The sequence below is a fragment of the Cavia porcellus genome, unplaced genomic scaffold (assembly GCF_034190915.1).
Source record: "Cavia porcellus strain 051 isolate PalLab524CR breed Dunkin Hartley unplaced genomic scaffold, mCavPor4.1 scaffold_19, whole genome shotgun sequence".
Lineage (NCBI taxonomy): Eukaryota > Metazoa > Chordata > Mammalia > Rodentia > Caviidae > Cavia > Cavia porcellus.
In genome coordinates this window covers 25,034,493-25,059,817 of record NW_026947502.1, presented here as the reverse complement: position 1 = coordinate 25,059,817, position 25,325 = coordinate 25,034,493, and the positions used below count along the sequence as shown (strand labels likewise).

Sequence of the window (25,325 nt, the reverse complement as noted above, 5' to 3'; positions counted from 1 at the left end):
GATTGTTTCAATATTTTGCAGTATTTACTGTAGCTAATATGATAACTTTAAAAAGTTTGAAAGTAAGTTTAAAACTTAAGTTTAAGTAAGTTTAAAACTGAAATAATATAAAATAGTGTATAATTATTAAGCAAATGTCAAAATACCGTGTAATCACAAGTCTTTTAATACCTAGTTAGGATTCTAAAATAGCTTTCACAGCAAAACATTAAATGAAGATGTTGGCAAATCATTTAAGAGAATTTCTGAGACTGGCAAAGTATCTTCTACAACACAGGTTGACAGCAGTGATTCAAACAACTAAAAATTTTAAAGTACATTGCTAAAAGTCTATTAACCAATTAAACTAGTAAATTTACTAACATTGAAAAGAAAAGCAATTGCATAACGCATTGTTATTCCCATGAATAATCTATAGAATAACTGCTTTCAGCAGAATATTTTATTTTGTATTCTGCCTTGTTTCTATAAAAAGATATTATCTGTATAGTTGTTTAAATTACCATTTAACTTTTTTACGTTTGTAGTTTAATTACAGGTATTGTAAACCAGAAATAAAATAGTGGAACAGAATATTTATCTGTTCTTTTTATACAGCTCAGCAGCATAAGCACCTGCCTTGTGAGTGTACGGTCATGAGTTTGATCCCCAGTCCCAAAAAAAAAAAAACACAACAGAATATTTATCTTGACACCCCAAATCACTTAATAATGGCTTTGTAATTCTCTCAAAAGAATATTGCCAGAAAATCTCTGAAGTTACTGCAGAGTACATGTTTAAATCTACAAACTCTTATTTGTCCACAAGAGGGCAAAAAGACAGTATTTCATTATTTAAAGTCACTTATTCCAGTATTATCATTTACAATTATATTAAATCTAGTACAGAAGGTAGACCTAACTCCTAATTAATCACTTCATTAAATTAACAAATGCAAGCAAAGAAATGTAGTAAAATGGTAAAAGACAAAGGCATAATAAGATCTATGTCCTCTATTCTAATTTGCTTAAAAGAAAAAAAGAATAAAGAGAAACATAGAAGTTTTCTACAGAAATAACTATTTTTTTAAAATTGCACTACAAATGAGACCTAAGAAAGATGAGTGAGGTATTAAATATTTTCTTCCAGAATAATAAATTTATGATGAGTTTATTATTATATAATAATATTTCTATATACTACATGTTAAATTACTTCATAAATACCTGAGGGTTTTCAAGTATTCTTTTTACTCCCTTCATTAAATTACCAAGATATATGGAACGTTCAGGGCTGCTAAATAAGGATCTTCTTGTAGAAGCAAACTGCACTAAACATGAAAGTGCCTAAAAATAACAAGAAAAATTCATTTGAAATTTAAAAGTAGGTATTGTCACATGTAAAAAATACTAGTCTTTATCTATAATGTATTTAATTTTACAGAATATAAAAATAATAAAAGCTAAACACTGTAAACCACTATAACCACCTGCATCCCTTCCACTTCACCATTAAAATTCCTATTTGTGGGGTTTTACCTCTAATATTTTCTCATACACTGATTCTGCAGAGCAAGGCCTGGATATATACACATGTTAAGAAGCTCACAACTGCTTCTTAACAGCATGATGTCTCACTCTTGGAAAACAAGAACCAGAGTCTATCAAAACAAAAATGATTTTATGGTACAATATGTTTTTAAAACACTCTAAATTATGCAACATAGTAACCTGAAAGGGGGTAAAAAAAAAAAACCATACTATTTGGCTTAACCCAACGCATCTCAAACTTATTTGGGCAGGGAATACTTTCTACCATCTTAAATAATAGTTTGGAAAATGATGCTAGAAGAATTATGTACTTTCTAAAAATTCCTACAAAGTACCTATGACATAGTTACTTTCTTAAAGTTTCCAGACAATTTCACTACTTGGATTAATTCTAATGGTGTCGACTGAAGCCTGTGTTATTAAAAGACAAGCTCAAAATTCACAACTTTTAGGCCAAATTAGAATATGTTTTGTGTCTGACCCACACTGCTTGCCCACTTTACAAATAAATTAAAATTAGCTGTCAACACTTAAATTATCTATTAGGAGACTTCAAACAGAATGTATGGCTCTTTTGGTAAGGCTAAGAAAAGGGATTGAAAGTCAAAAATCCGATCTCCTTTTCAGATATGGTGTAGTCTACCTCAGCCTCCATAGTTAAGAAACAAAAAATAAACACTCCCCTGCAAAAACACACAAAATAAAAACCTCTTTAAGTAACTCTCATTAGCAAGCTTGGGAATTACTTAACAAATTAAAAATAAAAACAAAACACCAACCAGGCATGGTGGCACACACCTGTAATCTCAGCAATCCTCCAAGAAGGTTGGGCAGAAAGATAGAAAATTCAAGTCCCACCTGTGCAACTGAGCAAACCTCTACCCCAAAATAAAATATAAAAAAGGCTGAGGATACAGTTCTGTAGAAAGATGCTGGGTTCAATTCCCAGTACAAGAATTTTGGAGCATGCACTAAAATTTGATTTAAAAATAAATGAACAAGAGTCATGAACACAAGACGAAAAAGAAAAGATGAAAGAGAAGGAAAAAAGAAAAAGAAGCAAAATATCAGAAGGCTTTTGGACCCAAAAAGTCATAGTTTTAACTTCAATACCAATACTAGTTGGTTGCCCTATGGGAAGTCATGTAGCCATTCTGGGTCTCTTTTTTGTTTTTCTGGGTCTACCTACTAAGGGTAGTGTTAGTTACCTTACACAGTCACTATAAGGATTAAGCAAGACAAATACCATGTAATAAGTCTGATAAATGACAGTTACTATCTTATAGGGGGCAAAGCAGACATTTTCAACTTTATTTTTCAATCACCGTACTTTTTTGTTTTATAAGAAAGAATGATTTTAAAACTATTAAAAGTAACACTATTCTGGCTGAAAGGCTAAATAAGCACAGCAATGATACATATTTTAAATATGAAACTTTTTTTCACAAAATGACACTAAAAGTCCCCTTCACTTCTTATTGGATATTGAACTTAACATTTTTTTAATATTGCCAAAATATTTTAGATGCTACAAAGATGGAGCTCATAGTCTCTAAAGTCTTATATACAGTATATAGCAAGAGTTTCAAGAATTTTGGAGCATGCGCTAAAATTTGATTTAAAAATAAATGAAAAAGACAAGATAAATAAGAAGATAAACTTTGTTTTTCATTCAGTGCTGTCTGAGGAAGAATTCTGTCAAGCCTAAAACATACATGGAGACAGATAGGGTTCCACATGAAGAAGTGTTAGAGAGAAGTAAGAGAAAGAAGGTCTGGATGGTGTGGTAACTTGCTGGACATTGACCCTGTGAGAATTGATTAGGAAGAAAGATAAAAGGTGGTAAGTTATCCTGGCTTTGGTCTTTGGCAGGAAAAAAAAAAAATCAACAGTTACTGGTTCTGAGCTTAACATTAAAAAAAAATGGAATGGACTGTTGATTTGTAAGTTTGAGGCATTCTCACTAAGCCACATTCTTACAAAAATTCTTACAAAAGCCACATTCTTACATTAGTCTTACAAAATAAATAAAATCTAACAAAGAGTTGAAGAAAATACATCCCCAAAAATGTAAGAACTATTTGTAAAAGGTCAAACCAATCAAATATACAACTAGAATCATTTTTCATAAACGTGTATCTCCCCTTACTTTCATTAAAGATCACAGATGCTTTTTAATGATGCAATGGAATGACTTTTACTTACTAGCTGAGACAGTAGTGGTGGAAGTGCATGATACAAATTGAAGAAAAGATCCAATGTTTCTGGCTCCAGGAAAACTGAAAAAAAAAAATTATATTCTAATACCATTACTTCAATCCAGTGATAAGACATTATCTTGAGAACTCCAACATCTCTACATGTAGCTCCTTTACTTTTGATTATTTTAAATTCCTAGCTACTTTCCTATAAAAGATGAAACAGTAGAGATTAACCACCTAAGATGCTTATTTCTATGTAGAATCTACAGTGCTAATATTCTATTTCATTCATATTAAGAAACACTATTTAAAAATTTTAAAAGTATTCTAAAGTACACAGTACTAAAAATATATGTAATACAAAAGCTATACCATAGTCCATTCCAAATACAGACCTTTCAATATATATGCATGTATTTCCAAATACTTTAGACTGCTTTCTTCATTTGATTTTTTTAAATTTTAGATATTAGTTGAATTGTTATTCAGGTGCATAAGGTCTTAGCAGTCTAATGATTTGCCATGTGATTATACCTATACCACTCTTTACATAATCCATCTTTCCTCCTCCTATTAACACAATTAGTGATGAAATCAATTCTAAAGTATACATATTTATTATGACTATATAAAGAATGTTAACAATTTAGGCGTATGCTACAATCATATCACACTTACACTCTCTTGTATTTAATCACAGCATCTTTCCAGTACTTAGCTATACATCTGTCTGTTAATAACTCTTTCCAAATGCCTTGACAGAGTTGCAAAATGTTTTCATAAACTTTGCCATACAATCTATAACATCACTAACTTATCATCTCCATTGTCTTACTCACACCTCTCAGAGGCTCCAACTTGAAATAGTTGTTCTCTAATTTTGTCATATAACTGTCTCCTTTTTAATCTGCTCATTGTCTTCTTGTCTTTTCCCAAATTCCCTTCTCCTACTTTATTGGCTTATACATCAGCTTCCTGACAGAAAGTGCATGAGGGATAAATTTTAAGAGGATTTGCATCTACAGTAGTTTAGAAATAATTTTTCCTCAGAAGCCAAAGAATACTACTTCATTATTTTTCTTAGCTTTCAATACTATTTCATTCTTGAAATCAAATCTGTGTAGGTGACATACTTTTCTCTTTTTCATACAATTTAGGATTTTTTTTCTTGAATCCACATTGTTTTTGAAATATTATGATTCTGAAACTCAGTGTGTCTCTTTTTTCAATCATTATGCCAGAGACTTATAGTGAGTTCTTTCAATGTAAAAACTTAAATTCTTCAGTGTTGAGAACTTTTTTGGATATTTGTTTGCAAACTTTCTTCTGTTTTCTCTCTTCTCTTTTTAGAATACATACCAGTCAGATACAAGACCTCTTGTTTCTTCTAATATTATAAACACATTTTTTAATCAATCATTTCTTTGCTTTTTTTCTTCTATTTCTAAATTTCATTAACTTTCTTTTCTAATTCATCTATTGAATGCAGTATTTGACAACTACTCCTTAAACGTGGAACATTCTCTGAATTTTGATTTTAAAAACAGTATCCTATTCATATTTCAGGAATTTATTTCCTTTTGCTATTTCTCTGGGGATTGTTACTATATATTTTCAAAATTCCACTCTACTTCATCTCTGTTTATATTAATTCTTTAACTTTTTCCTTAAACTTTGAGATAGCTGCAGGTTCATAACATAGTTGCATCAATGAACACAGATAGATCCTACATCTTATCCAGTTTTTTGCAAAATTACAACTAAGAAATAAATGTATACTGATACATTTCACCAATTTTATTCAAATTTTCCAGTTTTACATGTATTCATACATATACATATGTATGTTTTTAGTTTTGCAATTTTTAATTACATGTGTTGGTTCATGAATCCACCAGTAGTCCAGATATAGAACACTATGTCCCTTTATGTTGCTTTAGTCTTACTCTTCCAGTATAGAGGTTCTCACAAAATCTAACATCTGTTCTTTATCAGATATCCCTATATTTAAAGCATTTCCAGTTTAAATTTAAGAAAAAAGGTCTAGTCTTGACAAGCAAAGCATACAGACAGGAAAGAAATGAGAAAAGGTAATCATCTAGCTGCACAAGAGGAAGAATCTGTTCAACATACAGTCTTTTACCAGTCATTTCAGACTATTCCCCAGCTCTGACTTTAGAGGTACCCTAGTGCTACCATTTTTCTAGAATGTGAGGATAATAAATTCAAAGGCTTGATATTTCTCCTCTAGGAAATAAGTTGCAACTCAGCTCTGTTAAGTTACTTCCTCTAACTCATTCTCATTATAATTCTGAGAAATATGTTGACATTGCTTGCTAACTACTGGATCCTCTCCCACTTTTATCTGAAAATTTTAAAAGCTCTTGACTTTCTTACCTAGTCCTACAGCAAGCTTTTGTTTTATTTAGAATAACAAAATCAAAAATGGCAGTTACTATGCTATAAATTGAGGAAAACATTTCAATATTGTGAACTATAGCTACTCTGGGTTACAAATCCTCCTGAGTTCTTTTTCACTGGCCAAGTGAAAAAATAGAGATGACTGTACATATAACAACTATATTGCTTACTTTTGTACCATTTACATGGAACACCCTGTGCAAAATTTTTTCTTACTTGTTCTCCAGGTTGTTGGTATCTGGACTGTGCAAAGATCATCCGCAGATTCATCTGCTGAACTGCCAATAAAATCGAAGCTTAAACAGTTGAGGACCAGTTTCAAAACCTGCATCACCAGATTTTGTTGATCCTGGTCCTGCAGATTTAAAGGTTTGGACAATATCTGAAAGTTCAAAATGAATTAAAACATTTTGAAATATTTCAGTAAATGTTAACTTCACATATTCAAGTAACTTCCATGCCGAAAAAATTAATAAAAAAAGAATTTTAAAAGTTGTTTTGTCCCAAATATTAAGGAAAATGGTAAAATTGGTATTACAAATTTCTTTAATAAGACTTTTTCAATTTAATTTTGTGAAATGAGCATGAAAATGTTTACATTTAACTGCATAATGCAAGTTACCTAAAGTTGTAAGAGGCAACTTGAAGACAAATACTCTGCATAGCACTTATGTGTGTGTATGGATTTGTTAGTTCAACTAATGCTTTGCACAAACTGAAAGTACAACTTTCTTCAAAGAAAACTGGGCTAACTTCATGTTTAATAACCTATATTTGACTAACAAAGACTACAAGCTTCTGGAAAGCAACTCTGACCACCAAAATAGTGTTCATTCTGCCACAACACGAAAAGACTGCATCTTTTAAAGATAACTCACAAAATATTTGTAAAGAAAAGACATGAAACTTGGGAGCCTCCAAGAAAAATGTACAAAGAAGTAAAGTAGATAGGTAGAGATAGAAATGAAACAAGATTGGCCATGAGTTGTTACTGTTTAGCTGGCTGAAAGGTTCGTAGGTGTCAATTATACTATTCTACCAATATTTGTACAAGTTACATTTTTCCATACCAAAAGAAAATTTTTAAGGGCAAGTCTTTTAATCTGATTTAGTTGGACAATTATCTTCTTACTGTACAAACTGAGCATCTCTAAATCCCACAATCCAAAATGCCATGTAATTCAAAACTTTTGAGCATCCATATGACACTCAAAAATGATTCAATTTTGGTAAATTTCAGATTTTGGATTTTTGAGTTAGGTATACTCAATCAATAAAATCCATACAGATATTCCAAAACTGAAAAACTCCAAAATCTGAAATACATTTGGTCCTGACTATTGAGGATAAAGAAAATTCAACCTATATCACAGAAGTGAAATATTTAATTATTTCCATGATTCTGGTCACAAACTCAATTCATCATGAACCAAATTAAATTTCCCTGTAAGATCAACATTGAACATGTGGTTATGTGGTTATGAATTTGATTTGGTTCATGGTCAATTCCATCTGTGACCAGATTCATGGAAAGAAATGTTTGGAAATAAGGTACCACAGTGTATAAAAACTAGTGCTTCGTGAAACATACTTTAGAAAATGCTGTATCATGCCAACTAACAAGCTTGAGGAGCATGACAGAATCCCAGATATGTAAGAGACTATGAAACAACTGTGAATCATGAGATCACTAATGTTTAATACAACACGATGAGACTAAAGGGAAATCGTCATTTACCAAGTCAGCTATGCTGGCTAAATGATTAATAAATTTTGATAATTAACTTACATAACTCACAAAAACTTACCATCATTTCATTTTTTGTATGCAAAGTACAGGCAGGCAAGCAAAAAAAAATTAAGACAATTAGATTTTACAATTAATCTATAGTAACAAAACAGTGAAACTACTATGTAGAGACAACTTACTAAGTTTCCTTTGGATTGCACCTTATATACTCAGTAAGTGAATATAGATTTCTTGGAATACTTATAGATATGTGCAATTTTAATTTACTTAAGACTATCTATAATAATTCTTTTAAAGGCAGAATTAAACGGGAAAAATTTAAATTACTTTGACTCTCTTACAATTCCCAAAATTCCCTAACAGATTGAATTATCAAATAATTTACCTCTTTTAGAAGAGAACATGCCAGTACAAATATGTCTTTAAGAGAAATGTCACGAAATGAGGTAGCTATTTTCCTGTGTTTTGCTGAAGGTCTAGAATAATCAACCTGAAAAGATCGAGATTAATTAGTTTAAAAAGAACTAACAACAAGCAAAGCAGAAATTTACTAAGTAAGTAAAAGAATGGAAATAATAATTAAAGAATAATACTGTAAAGAACTGTTTAACAGCTTTTAAAAATTTACCAGGATAAGTGACTTGATCAAGATCTCTCAGATAGTTAATGGCACAACATTCTGTTCTCTTTCAATTTAGTTTTCCATACTGATCCAAAAGTAAAAGGTTCAATTGATCACATTTTTAAAGCAGTATAAACTATATAGATAACAAAAACTAAGTAACAATAACAACTCCTGAACCATGCAGCATATTTCCTATTACTCCTGTAACAACTCTATTCCTTAGATGTCATCTGTAAAATGAGGATTCTCTCAGATAATCTTCATACCTTAACATTTTGTAAATCAGCCAACTAAATTACAGAAAAGTTCTATATGAAAGTGATATTTTTGTATGTACCAAATATGTCATTTGTTTATTTCACTGATATTCTGAGCACCATGACATTGATATTCTGGAAAGAAACAAAGGCAGAAACCACAAATATGATTTATTGTGTAAGAATAGCACATTCCCTACAGATATATTGGTTGATGGCAAACAATTTTTGAGAATAAATTTATGAAGATTAGCTCCTTAGGTTCTACCTAAAATAGAACATTCAAAATTATACCAATACTAGTAATATTTCCATTTATCAATAGGAAGCAAAAAAACAAACCTGACGTTTGCTACCCATATGATCATTAACTCTATGATCTAGAGTTTTTACAGAATTATTATTAATTTATTTTGCTATTTGAAAGAAGCAATAAATCATTTTCCTGGCTAATGTTTATATATTTGAAAGAAGAAAAACTTGATTGTCTGACACTTTTGAAACTCCAACATAGAATTTAGACTATACTTAAATGACATATTTAGCTAGAGAAAACAAAGCGTAAAATCAGTCCAAATTATGGAATGTAGTAACTATAATCTCTACACAAATGTAACATTAGAATTATCACTTCCAGGGTTCCTCCCTTAATTTGCATCAAATTTCAATGTCTATCTCTTCCTCCACATATAAAAAAATTCTCTTTAACACAAAGAGCACGCAGCATAATTCTAATTTTTAGGCACTCTTCACATATTCTTTCACTTAATTCTCAAAACTAGACTTTGAGATACATATTATCCTTTTTTTAAGTACATGAGAAAATTATACTAATCTCTTACTACCACCATATCCATACCATGGAGAGAAAACTTGGATTTATTGCGTCATTTCTATGTACTATTTGCAATGCTAGCAGTTTATCTGATCATAATAAAATGTATGTAAGCATGTGCATTCCAACTTTTCATAGAGTAAGCTTTAAAAAATGAAGAAATTTGGAGTCAATAGAGCCAAAATACAAATCTGCATCTTATTCAGAGTTTTCTTCAAAGCCTTATTTAATTGATGTTTATTATTTAGATCGCCAGTGTTTTGAAAAGAGGAATTACAGGTCTACTTTCTACTGCATACTTGTACCTTCTACCATCAAGGCATAGGACGTTTTAGTTGTAGAAAACTATATATTGAATATATTCGAGGAATAATAGGAAACGTAGGAAACTTTTCCTAAAGTTTCCTTTAGGAAAGTAGGAAGTCTCCTTTAGGAAAAGTAGGATAACTTATATTCCTCTCTTAACTCTTAGTAAAACTCAAATTTGGACCATTCTTTTAAAAGATACATCTTGTTAACTAAAACTGAATGAATGTATAAGGCACACATCTGAAAAGTATTGGGTTTTTCCCATGTATTCTAGGTTCGTGTACTACTTGTTCAGAAAGGCTTAATAAATGCTACTTTAAATGAAAGTGTCATAAAATTAAGACTAAAGTATCTCCACTGAAGCCCTACTTTTTCACCATATGAAACCAAATTACATTTCAAACCTTGGAGCTTTTCTTGAAAGACACTGGGTTCTATGCAAGGTGAGCCTTGAATGTCATGTGCCGAAAGAACAAAAGGATTCAAAGAATGTATGGTAATGCTGCATCATCAACACCACCACCAACAAAGAAAACTCCCAACAGCTTAAAGTCTCTTACTGGCCAAGCTGAACAACAAAATAATGTTAGTAATAAACTATACTATAACCTTTTAACTAAAACTAGAAAGACAGAATTTACGTTACTATAAACAAATCAATAAATTTTAAGTCTGATGGGGAACAGCAATTTTCAGTCTTAAAGTAGCTCTCCAAATAATATTTATTAATTACAAAGAATATACAATAAGATAACATTGTAGAGACCATCTTAAGTAACACGCTGATGTGATAAATCAAATCACATATTTCCTGGTAAGAGACAATAACACCACAATAGCATTTCTGTAATATTTTTAGAAATACACATGAAAATAATCACCAAGCAGTATCCAAATGAGAAAACCACAGGTTCAATCTTCACACACACCAAGTCACAAAAATTAAGCAAAGATCAAGGGATTTTTCCACACTGTCTATTAATAGAACTTGAGAACTGGCCCTACCCAGCATCCCCCATCATCAGGAGACCCAAGGGAAAGTCCCTCTGGGCCTATTTGGTCCCCACCCAATGACCCCCAGTGGCCTGGAGCCGCCTGCACTCAGCCTTGCTAGCCTAAAGAGTGTGCAGCAATTTCCATCTCACAGGGAAGCCTCCATGCATCACCTTGAGACTGATAGGGCTCACCCAGCATCCTCCAACACCAGAAGACCCATGGGAAGGTCCCTTCAGGCCTACTTGGGCCCTCACCAGCAGCCCCAAGTGGCTGGGAACCACCCAGGAAGGCCTAACAACTTCCACTCAACTGGGGAAACTCCCTGCAGTAGGGATAGATTTTCTCAACCCAAGAAACAACTGAGACCTTGCCTTGAGCCTCCATAAGGGAATATAGGAAAATGACAAAAAGAACAAAAATGCAATCTCAATGCTCCAACCATGCCAGCAAGCCTGGAAGATATGGTCATAGAAGAAAATGTAAGCCAAACACCTGCAACTCCTAAAATGATGGCAACTGTAAAAGAACTCAGATCAGAAATAATCTCCCAGGTAAAAGAAGAAATGATAAATGTAATGAAAGAAATGCTGAACCCATCTAAAGAAAACATAGTTAAAAAATTGGAGGAACAATGCAAAAAGATGGAAACCTTGAATGAACAATATAAGAAACAAACAGAATGCATGAAACAGATTCAAAGAGATATACAAGAAATCAAAAATTCCATCAAAAGTTGGCAAAGCCACTTTTTCAAAGTGACAATACACTTTCAGCTAGTACACAGGAAAGATCTTCTAAAAATAACAAGGATCAGGAGATAATCCAACAGCTGCAAGATGATACAAATAAAAACAACTTAAGATTGATAAGTATAAACAAAAAAGGTGACAACATAAATGATATCAAGAGTCTACTTAGGAAGCAACAGCTGAAAATTTCCCAAACATAAGAATGGAAACTGAGAAACAGATATGTGAGGGATATAGCACTCGAAATAGCCGTAACGAAAATAAAACTACAATGAGACATATAATCATCAACATCCCACAAATCCAACATAAGAACAGAATATTAAAACCTGCTAGAGAAAAGAGACAGATCACCTATAAAGGAAAGCCTATCAGAATTACAGCAGATTCTCAACACAAGCAATCAAGTCCAGAAAAGCACGGACCAAAGTATTTCAGATCCTACAGGAAAATGACTCCAACCCAGACTGGAAAACTGTCCTCCAAAAGTGAAATAAGATACTTTAACGAAAAAGAACAGCTGAAAAACATCATGACCACCAAATCAACCCTGCAAAGAATACTACAAGACATTCTGCATAGACATAGGAAAAAGCCACTGAGCAAGGCAAACAATTAAACAGAGAGTAAAGGTAAAGAATCAACAGCAGAAAGGTATACATCAAAAATAAACCAATATGTAGCAGTTATAACCATTAATGTAATGGCTTCAATTCAACAATTAAAAGGAACACACTGGCAGAATGGATCAAGAAACAACATCCAACCACATGCTGTATATAAGAAACCCATCTATCCCAAAAGGAAACTCATAGACTGATAGTGCAAGGATGAAAAACAATACTCCATGCAACAGGAACCAAAATTTTAGAAAAGCAGGAGTAGCTATTCGGTTGCAGATAATGTGACCTTCAAATTAAAAATGATCAAAAGAGATAAACTACATACTAGTTAGGGGAAAACTTCAAGAGGAAGAGATGACAATCTTAAATATATATGCACCAAATTCCAGGGCACCCAGCTATATATACAAAGCAAGTATTAACAGAAATGAACAATCAAATAAGCAATAACACAGTTATAACAGGAGACCTTAACACACCATTGATACCAAGGGACAGATCAACCAGACAGAAAATCAGCAAAGAAATAACAGAACTGAGTCACATCTGTGAACAAATGGATTCAGCAGGCATACACAGAGTCTTCCACTCAACAACATTCTTCTCTGCAGCATATGGGACATCTCTAAAATAAACCATATACTAGACCACAGAATATGCTTACGTAAATGCAAAAGAATTGAAATTGTCCCATGCATGTTATCAGATCATAACACCATGAAAAAAGCAATTATTGACAAAAGAAACTGCAAAACCTCTATAAACACAAGGAAATTGAATAATATACTCCTGAGCAATCAGTGGGTCACAGAAGAAATTAAAGAAGACATTAAACAACATCTACGAGCAAAGGAAAATACAAATACAACTTACTGGAACCAGTGGGATGCAATGAAAGCAGTCCTCAGAGGGAAATTTATTGCGGTGAAATCCCACATCAAGAAAACAGAATGAACACAAATGAACAACCTGATGCTATACCTCAAACATCTAGAAAAAGAAGAGCAAGTTAAGTCCAAAGCCCAAAGAGGGTAGGAAATGATCAAGACCACAGCAGAAATCAATGCACTAACAGACTAAGAAAACAATAAAAACAATCAATGAATCAAAGAGTTGGTTCTTTGAAAGAATAGATAAAACTGATAAGCCCTTAGCCAACCTTATTTAAAAAAGGAAAGAAACTACTCAAATTCCTGCAATAAGGAATAAAAAGGACAAAATCACTACAGGCCCTGTGGAAACACAGAAGATCAATACCTACTTCGAAAACCTCTACTCTCACAGAATTGGTATCACAGAAAAAAAGGACAGTTCCTAAAACATATGAATTACCAAAGCTGGATCAAGATGTAAAACTGCTGAATAAATCCAATTTCAATTAATGAAATTGAAAATGTAATTAAAATCTTACCAACAAAGAAACACCCAGGTCCTGATGGATTCACTGCAGAATTCAACAAGAAATTTGAAAACTTAATGCCAACACTCCTCAAACTCTTCAATGAAATTGAAAGGGAAGCTGGTCTCCCTAACTCATTCCTGAAAGCACATATTATCCTAATACCAAACCAGAGAAAGATCCAACCAAAAAAGAGAACTACAGGCCAATCTCTATAATGAACATAGGTGCAAAAATTCTCAATAAAATACTGGCAAACAGAATGAAGCAAATCATCAAGAAGATTATACACCAAGACAAAGTGGGATTTATCCCAGGAATACAGGGATAGTTCAACATGTATAAATCAATAAATGTAATACACCATATCAATAGAGCCAAAAATAAGAATCACATGATCATTTCTATAGATGCAGAAAAAGCTTATAAGGTCCAACATTCATTCATGATAAGAACCCTACAGAAAATCAGAATAGATGGTATTTACCTCAATTTAATAAAAGCCAACTGTCATGGTTTATGTTTGTGTCCCCCAGGCCTCATGAATTTGCATTGTTCATTTGTGATGGTTCATTGTATAGTGCTTGGATTGATGAGGTCAGTGTTCCACCCACATAGGGGTGGAGCCAGGATGTGATGTAATGGCAGGAAGAAGGTGTGTCTTGCTCTTTGCTGGTTCGAGCTTGCTGTTTGCAGACGCCATGAAAGGCAGACCAGCCATGCCCACCTGTCTTGGAGCCAACTGCATATGGACTGAAACCTCCAAAAACTGTAAGAAATAAACCTTGCCTTACCCAAACTGGGCATCAGGTATTTTGTCTCAGCGACGAGCATAAAGTAACTAAGACACCAACTATGACAAACCAACAGCCAACATCATAAACAGTCAAAAACTGAAAGCATTTATTCTAAAATCAGGAACAAGACAAGGATGTCTATTATCATCACTCCTATTCAATATAGTGCTGGAAATACCAGCCAGAGCAATTAGACAAGAGAGTGAAACAAAAGGAGTAAGGATAGGAAAAGTAGTTAAATTATCATTATTTGCAGATGACATAATAGGCTACATAAAAGAACCCCAAAACTCCATTGAAAGACTCCTATGTATAATAACTAAAATCAGTAATGTAGCTGATTCCTATACCATTCCTATACACAAACTCACTGAGAGAGAAATAATAGAAGCCATACCCTTCACAACAGCATCTAAAAAAATGAAATACTTAGGAATCAATCTAACAAAAGAAGTAAAAGATCTATTCAGGGAAAATTACAATACCCTGCACAAAGAAACTGAAGAGGATCTCAGAAAATGGAAAGACATTGTTCATGGATAAGAAGAACAAATACTGTGAAAATGGCCATTCTCCCAAAATCGTTATACAGATTTGATGCAATTCTCATCAAAATACCACTAACACACCTCACAGATCTAGAGAAATCATTCCTAAAATTCATATGGAACCAGAAGAGACCCAGAATAGAAAAGGGAGTTCTGATCAATAAAGGCAAGACAGGAGGGAATCACAATTCCTGACTTGAAGTTATACTACAAAGCTGCTGTCACAAAACTCAGCATGGTACTGGAATACTAAGGGTCAATGAAATAGATGAGAAGATACAATCACAACTACAATCACACTCAGCTACCTTACCTTTGACAAAAGGGGCCAAACATGTTCACTGGAAGAAAGATAGTCTCTTTAATAAGTGGTGCTGGAAAAATTGGCTCTCCATATGCTGAACACTAAAACTAGACCTATGCCTATCACCATTACTGAACTAACACCAAAATGAATCAAAGACCTAAATATTATAACAGAAACACTAAATCTGCTGAAAGACAAAGTAGGTAGAAATCTTGAAGACATAGGGGTAGGCAGAGAATTCATGAACAAAAATAAACCACACAGGAAATACTTCCTGGAATCAGTAACTGGGATCTCGTCTTATTAAAAAGTCTTTGCATGTCAAAAGAAACCTCCAACAGAGTAAAAAGGAAACCCATGAATTTTGAAAAAATCTTAGTGAACTATCCCTCAGACAAAGGACTTCTGTGTGGAACATATAAAGAATTTTTTAAAAATCAAGCCCCTGAAATTAAAAGACCCAGTACAAAAATGGGCATTTGAGATGAATACACTGCTCTCAGATAAAGAAATACAAATGTCAAATACATACATGAAAAAATTTTCGGCATCATGGGTCACCAGAGAAATGCAAATTAAAACTACACTGAGATTCCATCTCACTCCAGAAAGAATGGCCAACAACAAACGTTGGAGAGGCTGGGGTGGAAGGGGAGGAACTCTTTTGCACTGTTGGTCGGAGTGTAGCTACTGTACAACCACTATCGAAGCCAGTCTGGAGGTTTTTCCAAAAAGACTGGAAGTCCCATTTGACCCAGCTATTCCACTTCTGGGCATATTCCCAGAAGAACTGAAAACATCATATCACAGTGATATATGTGCACCCATGTTTGTAGCAGCACAATTTGTAATGGCCAGATCTTGGAAACAATCTAAATGCCCATCAACTGAGGAATGGATAAAAAAGATGTGGTATTTTTATACAATGGAGTATTACTTAGCCATAAGGAATGATAACATTCAAATATTTACAGGTAAATGGATGCAATTTGAGATCATATTCATAAGTGAAATAAATCAAACTAACATGTATAAATATCGTATTGTCCCCTAGTGTAAGAAATGATAAGAGTATATAAGACACAAAATAATCAATAAATACAGTGAAAGGGTAAGAATCTATTCAAGGGGGGAAAAATAATATCTCAGGAAAAGGAGGAAAAAAAAGGAAGGGAAAAGAAAAAATATCTAAATTTGTATTAACACACTTAGGATATCTAAGATGATGGTGCTACAAATTCTATCAGTTCTTGGAATAAAATAGTTAACATTCATAGGATTGGAACAATTTTGCATGTTTGTGTCTAGTGATCTAAGGAACTCTTTTGAAGATCCCTGTGAAAAATATCAACCTTAGTTACGTTCCTACCACCTTGTTTTGAAGGCCTACATTGTCATCATTTTGGGCTCTTTGCTATTGTTATTTGTCTTGTTTTTCTAGTAATTTGTTTTGCTTTGTTTTGTTTTGTTTTGTTTTGTTTTCCCTCTAATGCAGAAAGGACAGGTGTACATATACAGGTTTATACATGGCTAGAATTTCTCCTAAACTGTTTATGAGAATCGACTATATTATGCATGATATGAACAGCTACTTTAAAGAAAAAGAGACATTACGGTATCCATTGCTGACTTCCTATTGTCATGCTGTGAAACCCAGCAATGCTTTTATTCTTTGTTCAGAGTGGTTTTAATCTGTTTTGCATTATTTAATTTCAACATACATGAAGCTATGGATAGCTATTTTGACAAGAACAAGAGACATTACAGTAGCTATTGTTGATTTTCCTATTGTTTGGTTTTGAAGGCCTGTGATACCTTCATTACTTTGTTTTGATCAGTTTATACTACTTTGTTTTGTATGAGTTCACTGTGTATGAAGATATAGACAACTTTTAGTAGCAAACACGAGACATTATGGTATCCACTGTTGATCTCCTGTTGTCTTGCTTTGAAATGTGTCACTTACATTGTTTTCTTCTGATCTGCTTTGTTCTGTTTTGTTTTACCCTCTTTTAAATTAAAAAAATAAAAGAACCTGAGAACTAAGCATGATCCTTGATTCTAAAGTAGCACCCTTTTCTCTAAAGGATATGTGGCGGTGAACAGATGAAATATGAAGAGACTATGAAATTAGATAATAATAACATGTCAATGTTAATTTTAACTTTTGTATTTTAATGGTGGTGTTATCACAATATAGGGAAATGTTCTAGTATGTATGAAATATACTGAAGTATTTCCCTGAGAAGGTGATTATGTTGGCAATTTATCATCAAATGGTCAAGATAAAATTTCTTTATAGCACATTTGAAACTTTTTGAAGTTTATTTTTAAAAAAGAAATTTGCTTATCTCTGAACTATACTTTCATTAGAAATCCCCATTATCTATAGTCATGTTTCAGTAACAAGCTAAATAGTGCAAACTCTCAATTCCAAGGCAACCTATATTCCTAAATTTGCTAAGCAGAAAATGAATCCAACTTACAGTTTTAAGATTGGCAAAATGTATTACAACTGGATGATAACTACATGATGTTAGTATATTCTCTTCATTTTTTAGGTAAAATTTCTATACTAAAACTATTTTTAAGTTGGGCATGGCAGCACATGCCTGTAATCCCAGCATTGGGAGGCTGAGGCAGGAAGATCGTCAAATGTTCAAGATCAGCCTAAGCTACATAGTGAGTTTAAGGAGAGCCTGAATAGAATAGTGAGCAAACAAACCAATAACAATGACAATGACAATAACAAGTTTAAAATAAAGCTGTTTTAAATATTTTTAAAACAAATCTATAGTTCATCAGAAATATTTACGAAGTTATTAGGATTCATGAAGGTCTCTGCCATAATATCTCAGCCAACATGTATTGTTACTTATCCTGGACATGTCTATGAGAGAAATCAGGTACTCTGGGATAGAGAAGTAAAGGAGATAACAACCACAGTAAATTATATCACTTCAAAATTTAGAAATTCCACCTATAAATCTAGAAAAAAAATTCTAATTCTTGATTAAAAATAATAGAAAAATAGATACTCTAGATTTTGTGTTTTCATATGCATGGCTATACTGTGACACCAAATGGAATTGGTCTTGGGATATAAGATCTATCTCTATCCCTACTGTCTCTTTCTCTACATATACACACATACATACACACATATATACACAGACAAACACATCCCACTCAGAATGTTTTTAAATTTACACACTACAACGCCCTTTATTCTAAAGTGATTTTACACAGAACCTAACTTGTTTTTGTTCTATTCAGAACATACTAAGCACAAAAACAGGAGCAAGTGACAATGCATTCAGCTGCTGAGCTTGTAAAAGCACTGCTGGAGGGTGGTACAGCTTCTGAAAACTCTTTGTACAGGGTGCAAATTCCAGCTAAAAAGTGGCCAAGTCCCAAGACGCCTGCTTTTTGATAAGTCTTGCTGTGTACCGACTGTTGAGAATCACTTCACCAAACTGCTCATCTTTTATTTGTAAGTGAATAAAAGTTTCTCTTTTGCATTTAATTTATGTCTTCTGGTTCTATGTACATGGAAGATGAAAGGAAAATTTTCCAAGTACCCATGGAACAAGGACCATGTCTAATTCCCTGTTACTTGAGATATTTTCTACCACTGCTGATATTTCAACAACAATGGAAAGTAATCTATTACTTAGTTACCTTCCCAGTAAAACAGGTACACATCAAAAAAAACTTCAGTAGTCAGAGTTTCATCCCCTGTATCTTGTCATAAAAAAAAAGGAACATTACTTAAGCAAATTCCACACTTAAGTAAATTCCATTAAATAGGCTTACCAGATTCATTTCCTGAGTCAATTCAGAAAGGATTATTACTCCTATTACACAGTGTTCCACAGTGCCCTTTGGAGAAAATAAATAATGGAGACATGATTGGTTTTTGATGTACAATGAAAGTAGTATTTATAAAACATTATAAAGCATTAAATACCAAAATACCACATTTCCTTAATATATTTAAAAACAAGTAGAAAAATCACGATGAGTTCTACATGTAAAAGAAATTTCAAACTTTTTTGATGAACAAATTTGAGTACTGAGAGTTGAGTGGAAAAATGCTTATCTACCTTACAATTATATGATACTCTATAAAATGTTTCCAGTACCTGAGACATATGATAAACTAAGCTTGAACTCATGTAAGAGGGCCTGGAGGTTTGGCGCAGAAGCACAAGTGACTGCCTGGCAGGCATGAGGTCATGAGTTCAATTGCTGGTACCAAAAAAAAAAAAAAAAGTTAAAGTGTTTAACAGAAGAGTGTACATGTGAGCATGTTTCCCTCTTGAGCTGGGGATTTAGCTCAGTGGCCTACACATCTGCCTTGCAAGTGTAAGGTTGTGAGTTCGATCACTGGTACCAAAAAACAAACAAAAAAAAGAAATCATGTAAGAGTTTTCAATACTAACTTTTTTTGGTGGCAGTACTGGGGATGAAATTTATGGCACCAACACATGGTAGGCAAGTATTCTACCAACTGAACCGCATTCCCAGACCTCAAATGTAAGCTTTTATAAGACAATAAATAAGAACAAACAAACTGTACTGTTTGGCTGTATAACCATGTTTGAAACTTACTGTAATAGCTGCTTTCAATAAATAATAGCTTAGAAACTAATTCAAATCCTTTCATCTTATAGAAGATTACATGGGCCCTTTTAATTTCATTTAACCATGCACGTGTATGGACTTGTTATATACCTATACTGAAGGCACCTAAAGTACTCAATGTAGAATAAATACATAGCTATCAATATGGTGAGCAATTTCATAGTCTCTACCATGTTTTAATTTAATAAGCCTCTAATTTAATCTCAAAAATTTCCTGAATATTGAAATTCAGATTTTAAATGCATATTACTAACAAACTGCCCTACTGAAAAATCACAGTAGAAATATAAAAATAAATGTAGCATCAGATTACAGTGCAATTATACAAAACATTAATAGATAATATACTTCTCAAGTCTTAAAAGTTGGTCATCCTTTCAACTCTCACAAAATTCAAATAACACTGCTCTCACTAGATATAATTAAACTCAAATTATCTCAGAACAACAGCAACAACAAAAGAAATGTAGCAGAATTTCTGTATTTCAATTTTCTATGATCTTCAGCATGATCAGGGTACCTGACTAAGCCCCTAATTTCCTATTCAGTGATGCATCCATCCTATGTGCACATCAGGTCAATAACTACTCTCTGATTGTCTGCTAGTCCATGAACCCTCCTACCAGTCCAATAGTTCAATTTTCATATAAAAAATGGTTTGATACCTGGCCCATAACAACAACAGCAAAAAAACATCTACCAGAATACACCACAGGTAAGTCACTAAACAAACTGTTTATCTAAGAGGCATTTTTTTTCATATCAACTCTTTCTTTATGAATGAAGCTCAAGTTTATTTACAATCTGCATAACATCCTCACCTTCTTCCATAGGAGCAATGTGAATAGCATTGCCTTGGATGACAGTCCCCTGGGTATGTATGTAGAAAGGAAGTATCTACGTATGTGTGGAGTGTGACACCACAAGGACCGCAACAACAACATCAAAAAGGATGCTCAAAAGTTCAGGCTGCTATGTAGTACTATTACACAGGTTTTCTGCACTGCATTACAGGACTAAGTGCAGGACTAAGTGACACATCTGACACTTAAAACACTATAGTATACGAGAAGCAAAATCTCAGAAAGTTCAAATTATCCATCACCACTAACAAGCCAATACAGAACTAATTTTTACCAATGGCCAATTTTTCTCCAAGAATCATAACAGATCACTGTCTCTTCAGCCAAATATTAGCTAAAGTACCGTTGCTGCAATTAGTGATTATGTTTGTATGAGAAATATTATCTTTAAATAACTGAGTCATCCTTCAAAGAAGCATATAAGAGCCAAGTGTAGATTCAGAATTCCCTGTATCATTCTAGGATATGTAATCATTATGTGAAATGACAGGTAGAATCCCTGGCACAATTTAATCTTCTCTTGTCTTTTCTTCCAATCCAAATATCTGAATTTATGCAAGGCAATTATGAAATATACATATGCTGTGACTTAAATAACTTAGGCTGAAAAGTATTTGAGAAAACAATACAATCAATATGATAAAGTCTAAAAAGTCTTTTAAAAACTGTCAGAAGACTTGAAGTGCTATACTAAATCATTGTGTGATCTTATGTAAATTCTTTAACATCTCTAAACCTTAGCTTTCTCACTTACAAAATGAAACCCACTTCACAAAGTGTGTTGAAAATTAGATTATATAATATATAAAAAGCATTTTATATATATATATCATTTGTATATATGTAGTACATAAACTTATAAATGAAACAACATTAATTTTTGAAATTTGAAAACATGATTATCTGCATTCTTCTGGTGTGAAAGTTATATAACTGCATGATTTTTATCTACTGACAATAAATAAAAAGGACCTAATGATAAATAATAAATGATAATTAATATGGTACTGCTTGCCCGAAAACAAAGAAGTTAGCCTTAAGAACAGCAGTATTGGGGCTGGGGATTTAGCTCAGTGGCATAAGCGCCTGCCTTGCAAGCAGGCAGTCCTGAGTTCGATCCCTGGTACCGATAAAAACGAAAAAGACAAAAAAAAAAAAAAAAAAAAGAACAGCAGTATTCTAAAGTAAAATATCAAGCAGTGACATTATAATAATGTCTTCTTACCTGAAGAAATTTCTTCACATCAGCAATAATATCTCTGAAGATAAACTGGTCTTTCTGAACTTCAAACCATCCCAATTTAGTAATTTTAGCAATGACTTGAACAAGAGCTTGGATGACAAAGGGAGCCAGTTTAGGTTGTGATGCTACATAATTCAGAATGTAGTTTCCTACAAAGAAAATATTCTGTGATCATTTGGAGTTTCAAGAAACATGATGTTACTCATGTGAAGAAAAAGAGGAAGCAATGACAGGCTTTTTGACAAGCAATTCTTTTTCTCAAGATATATTCTTGCAGTCAATTCTATAAAACTGGTTTCAAAAAACAAATCTGTTCCACTGCATTTGATACATCAGGGATAATTTGAGTATAACAGAAGCATTACTTTGTTCTGCATAACTTCATCTATTCACCCCAAAAAGGCCAGGTAAATAAAGTTGCAAACAGGACAAATGAGCCAGGCAATACACAAAGTGTGTAAGTCTCAAACATCTACTAGCTACCTTATTTCATCTCACATATTACTAGATATATCCATCCTTATCTGATGTTACAATTTTCCATCCTATATGAGGTAACCTCCTTCCCATCACGCCAGAGTAACTCAGAAGCTGAAACTCTTATGAAGGGTTGCACAAACTTCAGATCTCATTCAGAGAAAGTACCATATTTGCAGTACTACTTAACAATTTCTTTACTACTTAATGTGCATAAAGTTGTACTACCCTTTTATTAAATTTCTAGCTTTATAAACATCTACCATTCACAAAGTTTTGAATTTTATTACCACGTTACTTCTCCAATAAGCCGTGTCATTTTTATAACACTGTATATTAAATCACTTTAAGAGGCACAGTCACATGTTATATCAAAATACACTATTCTGTTTAAGTGCACAAAAATATAAATAGCACAGTTTGTTAAATAAATACATAAATTAAAGCTTACATGAGCAAAATAGCAATCCTTGGAACAAAGTTAACAACAAATTCAATTTTACCTAGTTAACAAAATATGCTTTGGTGGAAACAGCTTCAAATTCAACGTACTTTCTAAAATGAGTTGTAAGCTATTCCTAGAGTAACTTATGATCTACTAGGAGAAAAAGAGGAAAAAGGAGAGAGAGGCGAAGACTATAGAGCAAAAGTAACCAACCAAAAGAAGATCAAGATAAGGTTATGAAGTGGAGACACAGTGAAAAACTGAAACTTTAATTATACACTATTGATAAGAATGCAAGATGGTATATGTTCGTAGAAAAACAGGTGAGAAATTTCTTCACAAGTTTAGCCCAGCCAAGTGTGGTGGCACATGCCTATAGTCCCAGCATTTGGCAGGCTGAGGCAGAAGAAACACTGTGTGTTTCAGGCTAGCCAGGGCTACAAAGCTGTTGAAGGCCAGACTGAACTGTGTACAGAAACCACCTCAAAAAAACAAAAACAAACACAAAGAAACAAAAAAAGCATTAACTTTCCTTATGACTGAGCAATTCCTCTTCTAGGTATCTACTCAAGAAAAATGAAAAACAGATCCACACAATAAAGACCTGCATGTAAACGTTCATAAGACAATGATTCACAGCAGCCAAAAAATCAAGCTACTCACAAGTTTATCAACCAATGAATGGACAAAAAAATGTCATATAGCTATTCAAAGGAATATTATTTTGCAAAATAAAAGAATAAAATATTAATACACACTACAATATGAACAAAACTCAAAACATTTTGCTAAGTAAAAGGAGCTAAAAAGATGTGGTATTTTTTATACAATGGGATATTACCCAACTATAAAGAAGGATAATCTTGAGTCTTTTATAGGTAAATGGAGGTAACCCGAGATCATATTCATAAGTGAAATACATTTATAAATATTGTATGAATCCGTAGTGTCAAAAAAAAAAACGAAAGAGTAATAAGATCCAAAATGTACAATATTGTGATAATGAAGGGGAAAGAAAATGCTCAAAAGAAAAGACCAAATGGGATAGGGGAAAGAAGAAAACAAAAGAAGGAAAACATTATATGCATTTAGTTATACATATACATGTATGTATATATATATAGATAGCTGTACTACTAACCTCTTTAGTTCATCCCAAAGAAGTTTGTACTTCCATTGTTTGATCTATCTTTTTTTGTACCTAAATCTTATACCTTAACAACTACTTCTAAGATAACAATATGTAATATATTAATTAATGTTTCCTATCTTTTTGAAATTTTGTATCATTTTTATCCTTTTTATTTTATAAAATTAAAAAAGAGCTAGACACCAAAGGCTACATATTATATGATTTTATTTATACAAAATGCAAACAAAAATTAATGTATAAAAACAAATACATTAGAGGTAAGAGGTACTGGAGCAAGATAGGTTATCAATGAACAGGTAGGATCTTTTTTGGAATAATGAAATTGCTCTAACACCTAATGATGATAACATTCATACAACTATGACTGTACTAAAAGTCATTAATTGCATTCTTAAAACAGGCCAAGTTTACAGTGGGCTATATTAAACCTCAATACACAAAGATGTCTGAAAAAGGAAAGGCAGGATGAAAGAACAGATTTATGTAAGTAATCAAACTACAATGTCATTTGAACAAAAGATAAAAAGGATAGTATTCCAGCTTAGGGCAGTAACTCAAGAAAAGGAACTAATGGAGAAATGAGATGGCAGAAAGGCAAGACCTTCTGAAAACCAACAGGCAGTAGCAACAAAGATATAAGTTGGGCTGGGGATTTAGCTCAGTGGCATAAGCACCTGCCTTGCAAGCAGGCAGTTGTGAGTTCGATCCCTGGTACCGAAAAAGACAAAAAAAAAAAAAAAAAAACCAAAGATGTAAGTATACTTATGTAAGGATGATACATCAATAACAAGCTCATGAAGGGACTTCAAAACTAAGCTCAGAAAATGGGATTTCATGAATGAGCAAAGTTAGAAAATAGTGTGGTTGTAATGGTTTATACATTGGGTCAATTTGAGAAGTTTGTAACTTTAACTAAGAGACTCAGCAGGAGCCAGGGCTTCACTTTGTAAACATGTCATCCTCTGCAAGAAGAAGGCACCCAGCTGGTATGACTGCTACACTCCCTTGGGGTTTTGATGGGGGTGGGGGTGCTGCTTCTTCCCCTTCTGCTATTGTTGCTTTTTTGGTCTTCACCTCTTTAAAAGTGTTGCCTCTGTACCATGCCACCATGCCTTGGAACCACCTGATGACGGACTGAAACTTCCACAAAC

The 25,325-nt window shown here is 33.1% G+C and overlaps 1 protein-coding gene across 9 annotated transcripts in view; it reads right to left on the bottom strand.

Moving 5' to 3' along the window:
* Ranbp17 (RAN binding protein 17) overlaps positions 1-25,325 on the bottom strand; it is a 353,366-nt gene that overhangs the window by 299,915 nt on the left and 28,126 nt on the right. For 8 of the 9 annotated variants that reach the window (XR_010041092.1, XR_010041091.1, XR_010041093.1 and 5 more), the window contains 6 exons: positions 22,082-22,248; positions 19,163-19,228; positions 8,287-8,391; positions 6,368-6,533; positions 3,735-3,808; positions 1,206-1,325 (listed from right to left, as the gene is read on the bottom strand). Coding sequence is in view for 6 of the 9 variants with exons in the window: in XM_063230765.1 (XP_063086835.1) it covers positions 1,206-1,325; positions 3,735-3,808; positions 6,368-6,533; positions 8,287-8,391; positions 19,163-19,228; positions 22,082-22,248 (698 nt within the window). In the remaining 3 variants the exon portion in view is untranslated. The remainder of the gene's footprint in view (positions 1-1,205; positions 1,326-3,734; positions 3,809-6,367; positions 6,534-8,286; positions 8,392-19,162; positions 19,229-22,081; positions 22,249-25,325) is intronic. The other variant, XM_063230767.1, reaches the window with a different exon arrangement.